At 38.3% G+C, this 7,797-nt stretch overlaps 1 protein-coding gene across 2 annotated transcripts; it reads right to left on the bottom strand.

The window, feature by feature from the left end:
• Positions 1–208: 208 nt before the first annotated feature.
• Positions 209–5,674, bottom strand: LOC127857087 (proton-coupled folate transporter-like). Of its 2 annotated transcripts, XM_052393440.1 has the most exons (4): positions 4,294–5,674; positions 3,973–4,056; positions 2,141–2,297; positions 209–1,074 (listed from the first exon to the last, which is right to left on the bottom strand). In XM_052393440.1, exons 1-4 carry the CDS (start codon positions 5,486–5,488, stop codon positions 996–998), a joined length of 1,515 nt encoding a protein of 504 aa, XP_052249400.1. In that variant the 5' UTR covers positions 5,489–5,674; the 3' UTR covers positions 209–995. The 2 variants fall into 2 exon arrangements, with proteins under 2 accessions (XP_052249400.1, XP_052249408.1); XM_052393448.1 differs by lacking the exon at positions 2,141–2,297.
• Positions 5,675–7,797: the final 2,123 nt, after the last annotated feature.

Consider the following 7,797-nt stretch of genomic DNA (forward strand, 5'->3'; position numbering starts at 1 on the left):
CTGTATTTTTGGAAATCTTGAGGATGCTGCGGACAAGAGTTGAGATCTCTTGGACACCGTATAAATTACTTTACTTATGTTCTTATGACGAGGCAAGTATTTAAGGTAGCAATGCTGCTTATACCGAATTTCGATTTTTGTTTGTGTGTTCTTTCTTTTACTTTATGCTTGCTGCCACCGCCCAATTGATTCGGAAGTGAAACATAAGTCAATCATCTTTAACTTTATTTAACGTTATTTACTCTATCTAACACACAATTCTACATTTACCGGTACGTGTAATAAAAAAAAACGTACAAACACATAACTTTTGTCTATTAATTGTTAATATTTAATAATACAAAACATGTTTGGGCCATAGCCTTCATCAGTAGTATCAAAGTAAATTAAACATAGGAAGTGACGTCAACGTCAATCATAAACGTTACGTCGTTTGGAGGAAAAATACAATGTAAACGATGTCTTTGTACATGTACGTGTAAAACTTTAAACGTATTTTATTGACCAAGTAATTAATGATTATTCTAGTTTTTTAAAAAGAGACCTGGTTCTCATTCTCCCCTTGTGAGATAATATCTATAAAATGTAAACATACCTCTGGTTTCTCAAGTCACCTAAACCTTCAAGTGCTACATAACAAATCTGGTAACAATGCAACAACTTAACATATATATCGTGGGTAGGTTATGAGCCGTTTGGGTAACGCAGGAAGCAAAAGTATGTTTTGTTATGTTGGCCTCTTAATTATCTGTTGTCACTAAAAGCAAGATGGATAATCCATAAAGAATTATTTCAATGAACAGCGTGTAGAGAAAGTACATAATACTAACAGTTGAATCACAATTACGCTTTACTATCAATAATCCGATTAGAATGCCCAGCTCTATCAGCAACATTTGTTTAGAATGACAACTTATATAATCATGAGGTTATTTCGCCGGTTGGATTCCAACATTCACGCAGAAATCGAGGTTATCGCGTCGAGGAGTGTGGTTCTACGTCTTGACTGTCACGTGATCTTCGACGGGTTCATTCTTTTTGAATGAGAATTTCTTAAGTAGGTAGGTCAGGTATCTGCAAATAACACCGATGCATGGGATTAAAACTGTAAAACGTACATGTAAGGATATTTCATCACGAACAAACGAAAATGATGTTCAAGAGCAATCGCGCGTCTTTTTCTTTATTTTTGGTCTTCACATGTATATTTTATTGAGATCGTTTTAGAAGTGCGTTCGATTTGTAATTAATTCGGTAATTGTCAGGTCGGTTGTATTAAATTCTACAGTTTATAATGCGGCTCAAAAATGCATGGTCCAAGCTTATCGGATAAGCTTACGTTTACTATTAAACACATAGTATTATTTGTATCTGTATATTTTTTTTAAATATCGCAGTTGCAGTAAACGCGTGTATCAAACCATGGTTATACCCTCCCAAAAAGTAGTTAAGGGGGAAACTCGAATATTTTATAATGGAATCGCCATAGAAATCTGTCTGTCCGTCTGTGTGTCTATCTGTCTGTCCGAATACCTAAACGTGTCCGGAGGCGTTCTTCTACAATTTTATTGGTAGGTAGGGCTAATTGTGTTTTTATGAGGGGGGTGTGTGAACATGAACGTAACTATTGCTCCAATAGTTTTGGAGTAAAAGTCCTTTGGTATTTTGTGTACTTAAAGTTAGTCCTGAGCATAACTCAAAAACTGAAAGAGGTAACAACTTGAATGTCCACACGTTGAGGGAATTTGAAGTTTACGAAAGTCATAACTATTGCTTCGATATTTCTCATGGAGCTAGTGCCCTTAATTTTTATACTTGAATTTTGTTCGCAGCATAGCTTCAAATGATAATATGTATCATGTTTATATGAAGGAGGGTCTCATTGAATAGGCGTGCAGTGCAGAAAAACACGACTCCTTACACAAAGTCAAAGTGCTTGCCTCAGTGAATTTTCATGCTTAAATGTTGTCCAGGGTGTATATTGACTATACTATAAGACATACAAATGAAACTTCATATGTTTGAAGCGAGCATTGTTGGTTAACAAGTTTTGACAAACTATTATAGGCACACGTAACAATTCTAATTCTTACATTAAAATAGATCTACACGCCACGCATGCTAACATAATTCAACTTACACCATGAAGAGAAACGCCAGTGCATACACAGCGGCCAGGATGATAAATATAAGGCCCTTGAATGTATCCAGAGTAGCCGAGTAGATGGACAGACTGATCGGACCAGAGACTACGGCGCAGACCAGCTCGGACGACTCCAGACCCGCAAACACAGCCCCTGTAATCGCACACAAAACATAGGCTTTATATGAGCCGTGTTCTGGTGAAACTGGGCTTTATTCATTGGGCGTAAAGTGTCGTCCCAGATTTGCTTGTGAAGACCACGCTAATTAGGGACGACACTTTCCGATTTTATGGAGAAATCCGTCAAAAAGAAGTCTCATCTACACGAACATCTAGTCTAGGCGGAAAGTATCATCCCTAATGTGCACTTTCGGATATCATCAGCTAATCTGCGACAATACTACACGCATTCATTAAGCCAAGATCAGCTAATCTGCGACAATACTACACGCATTCATTAAGCCAAGATCAGCTAATCTGCGACAATACTACACGCATTCATTAAGCCAAGATCAGCTAATCTGCGACAATACTACACGCATTCATTAAGCCAAGATCAGCTAATCTGCGACAATACTACACGCATTCATTAAGTCAAGATCAGCTAATCTGCGTCAATACTACACGCATTCATTAAGCCAAGATCAGCTAATCTGCGACAATACTACACGCATTCATTAAGCCAAGATCAGCTAATCTGCGACAATACTACACGCATTAATTAAGCCAAGATCAGCTAATCTGCGACAATACTACACGCATTCATTAAGCCAAGATAAGCTAATCTGCGACAATACTACACGCATTCATTAAGCCAAGATCAGCTAATCTGCGACAATACTACACGCATTCATTAAGCCAAGATCAGCTAATCTGCGACAATACTACACGCATTCATAAAGCCAAGATCAGCTAATCTGCGACAATACTACACGCATTCATTAAGCCTAGATCAGCTAATCTGCGACAATACTACACGCATTCATTAAGCCAAGATCAGCTAATCTGCGACAATACTACACGCATTAATTAAGCCAAGATCAGCTAATCTGCGACAATACTGCACGTATTCATCAGCTAATCTGCGACAATACTACACGCATTCATTAAGCCAAGTTATCGTAGAACGCGACTCATAAGATTTTTTCGTGATCTGATATTTTACACAACACACGAATATGAATGAGGAAAGTTTATAAATAAATAAATTAAATAAATACACGATAATTTGTTCCATAAGTATAACATGTCATATGAACTCATCTTTACAGATCGTGTTCCAATCGAAACCCCTTTCCTGTACACTATTGAGGAAAATCGAAACCCCTTTCATGTCCACTATTTAGGAAACAAACAGTATTTTGGATCTTACAAAACTCCTTTTTTTCTATTAATTTTCTATATTTGTATTTTGAACTTGCATTCTAGTTTGTTATGCATCAACATTGCATCGAAGTTTGAAGTCAGATAGTGCATGGCCGCTGTCCAAACCCCAGATTAATTATTCCTCGATATTGTTGCGTGTTGTATATTTGTTGGTAATAGTTGTATGCCTTTGGATGGGGTAATGCTTTAATGTCGTAAGAACTAGTGACTTACTCGCACGCTCATACATGTTTGGTTAATGTATTGTATCCATATAATCTTAAGAATAATAGGTATAATGTTTGGTCATCAAAAATCGAAAAATGGTTCTTTACCTACCTACCTGCCTACCAACTTTACTACATACCTTCTTATCCACCCACTGACCGGCCTCTCGATATATATATCTATATTATTGAACCATAAATTATCAAAACTTTTTCTGCCCCCCTAATAATCATCACCTTGGAGACGTGACGACGCACGTGACGACGCAATGCCTCGCAGAATTGGTTTTGGAAGGACGCTTGCGAAGCCGACACCGATGGCTGAAAAAGAGACACGTTGCTGCATAGAAAGACACAAATGGTTAAGAATCCAGTACATGTATATTATTAGTTCGATGGTTTGTTTTAACATAAATGTTCAATATCTTTTTTATTTTTCCTGTTATAAGATTATCATAATCTCATAAAATCGAATCAATACGCCCTATTTAAAGGTAAACAGCTTCAACCATTAATATGTATAAGTGAGTATTGACTGGATCAACCGCTAGGTCTTACCAATGAAAGATAATGTGTTTGAAGTGACCAATGCAGTCACCATCATATTAGCCAACGCCGACAACAACCCAAAGCAGGCTATAACCGGATCCGACACGCATCGCTGGACCGCCTTGAGAATGAAACAGGCCACGATCATTGTGGTACCTATATAGGTCATGTTGTACAGACCCAGGAGTGTCGGTCCCCAACAAAAGGGCGCCCCCAGCTGGTAGAGAGTGAGTGGGTCGCTCCGACTCTGAATACAGAATTCCGTTAAAAGAAACGTTATGATGCACACCCAAAATATTTGCCTTTCGTGCGATGTCCGATCCCGCACGTAGAAGCTTGTGTAGTTCTTCAGTAGCGTCTTGAAGGCAGGAAGTTTTGTTAAGCTTTTAGAAAATGTTATATTTTTTTTGACCTCTTCGATTATACGGTTTTGATCATTTGTTTCAAATAGAAATAAATAAGATAAAATTAATGATATTAAAATTCCACCGAGTGACGTGATCATCGGGTAAAAGAACCCGAGGTTTTGTATTAAATATCCGTTTCCATATTGGGTGGACATTAACCCAAGCCCCGAAAACGTTTCCATGACGACGAGTCCAAAGACGCGTTCATGTGACCGGTCCGTCATATCGGCCGCGCACGTATACGTTAACAAAGTTATCGTATAAATAGAACCGCAAAGCCCGTCTAAGACGTTGGCCAGGTACAACCAAGCTATATTGAGATTGAAATATATTACGATTGAAAGTATGCCAGACCTCAATGCATAACCGGCTACAGAAAGATACAGAAAGGGCTTTCGGCCTACATAGTCGGACAGAGTTCCTGCAAAAGACACGGAAAAATATATTAGAATCGATCGCACAAGATTTAAATACAGTTCCCAGGTTGACGCTTGGCGCTGCGACGCCGTCTTAGTTGCGGTACAGTCTGAAGAGTTTACGTTAACGCTGTCATTTCCGGTAGCAACGTCAGGGTTTTCTTTGCACCACGCGTAGATGAACTGTTTTAACGTAACTTCCGTCATCTGTTCACTGCCTTTGAAGATAACCACGATTACTCCTAACACCAAAAAGTTCCGAACACGCGACTTACGTTGTTTCGTGGCAAGTTCTGTCCCTCTTTGAGAATTATTCAAGCAGTCCGAACTTTTACCACCGTTCACCAACAATGGCTCGTTTTCTCCGCCTATTTCGTTCATTTCAACACAAGAACTTGTTAGTTAACATAAAAAAATGCATTAATTATAACATCCACGCTTTTTTTTCCACTTTTAGTTATCCTTTTTTACAAACGTAATCGCGGACATCCTACATTATGAACGTCATGTATTATTATTGTATTGGCCACTTTTACTTAAACCAAATACGACCGATAATGAAAACAAACAGTGCATGCTAGATATTTAGGTTATCATCATGACCTTGGATAAACTGGAAGTGAAACTTACATGTTTACATGCAAAAGTACGGAATCCGGATAGTGCCATCTATAATCTCGCACTTCTTTTATCAAGGGCGACGCACGATAGTTTTCTTGACAGTCGCGGGCTACCTACACAAGGGCGATATATCGTGTTAAATATATCGTGCGTCGCCGCGACTGTCAAGAAAAATATCGTGCGTCGCCGCGACTGTCAATAAAAATATCGTGTGTCGCCGCGACTGTCAAGAAAAATATCAATGATTGTTTAAGTAATTGTTTATGGTAAAAAGGTGCGATGATACCCGACACTGTCTTTCATATACTGCTTAATTACCATTGGATATTGCGTAAATTTTAAAACTGTGATTTTGTGTAAATCAATCTGCGATAAACGCTCACTTCAAGACTGACGTCGATCAAAAATAATGATCGCCATTTATCCCTGCCCTTATGATACGCATTCTCGTTACTGATTGGACGCTTTGGCGACTGAAAAGTTACCCTAGAAGTTTTCGTGGTGCATCTGTGTCAGCATACATGGCTGTGTAATGTGACTATTATTCGATATTAGACAACAATATGAGTGCTGATTATCAGACGTCCGAGTGCCTTCCGCCATTTGTTAAAAGGACGTAATACGGCCGATTTTTGGCGTAATTTACGGCCGGAAGTGCTGACTAAACGGGCATAAATTTAATTGTTATTTTATTGTATTTAGAGTTGTTAAACATTGTGAACATCATAACGATAAAAAACTATACCATGTATTTTTATTGTTTGTTAAAAGCAGAATAAAGTCCGGTAAAATGCGGTGAGGTTTGGTACATTTTAAAAGTTATCGGACCTCATGTCCGGTAAGATTTTGTTGTCTTTCGCATGGGTTGAAAGCATCATATAAACGGTTTTTCATATCAGAAAAGAATGGGATCGCGCGGCATATACTGAACAAAATGGTCTCCACATGCAGTCTTAGCCAACGGTGGTCAATAAAATTAAGCCAACGAAAGAATCGAACATAATTACAATGACACGTAGGCTACATTAAATCGATGTCTCTAGTTGTGCTTTAACAAGATTCATCAAACACTGAAACAGAAAAAAATATAGAAAAAGACAGTCTGACACAAATACCTCGATGACAACTTAAATTTTGTTCTTATAATAATAAAATAACAAAGATTTTCTGTTATTCCATCCGTTTATCTATTTTGATTTTTAATTAAATCACACTTTTTTTAAACGATTGCATCGAATGCTTAACACAGTCACCATAAACACGATTTACGAAATCGAATGTCGGAGCGATTAAAATAATTTTATTTCTATCGAAGCTCCAAATTATGCATGACAAACACAAAATCCGAAATACGTTTTGAAATCGTTAGATGCTTAATTTTTTTTTAATTGTTAAATAAAAACCCACCACGTCCGAATTGTTGTCCTAAAAACCAGAGTCTAGGTAGTTTCGTTATTGAAATTACGTCACATGAGGTTCGTCATAAATTGCGTTATCAATAATTATTATTGAATGACATAAAAGTACGGAAAGCTGGTTCTGTATAAATTTTAGTGAAGAACCAAAATAATATGATATGTGATATAAACGATAACACACGGCAGAGCTGTGCCGGACGTCTAAAATCGGCCCTAGCCGCATAATGGCCCTCGGGCAAAAGGCTCTCGGACCGTTATATAGGCAGCGGGCCGATTATAGACGTCCGGCCCAGCTCAACTGTGTGTTATTGTCTAAATCTGGTATCAACGATTGTGAAACCAACAATTGATTTGAGCCTGGTTTTGGATAAAAACGGGGTTTAATGCAGTAGCATAAATTGTCGACCCAGATTAGCCTGTGCAATCCAAACAGGCTAATCGGGCACGACACTGTCAGCTTTTATAGAAATTTTCGTTTAAAGAAAGTCGTTTATTTATATGTTAGGCGGAAAGGGTAGTCCTTAATTTGCCCGTGCGAACTGCAAATGCTAATCGACACGGCCGACCCATTACGCATAAGAATTAAGTCACGTTTTCCCCTAGCAAGGAACGCCCCTGCATGCGGGGCGTTTCATGTATCCCGCTCGACCC

This window comes from Dreissena polymorpha, chromosome 1 (assembly GCF_020536995.1).
Source record: "Dreissena polymorpha isolate Duluth1 chromosome 1, UMN_Dpol_1.0, whole genome shotgun sequence".
Taxonomy (NCBI): domain Eukaryota; kingdom Metazoa; phylum Mollusca; class Bivalvia; order Myida; family Dreissenidae; genus Dreissena; species Dreissena polymorpha.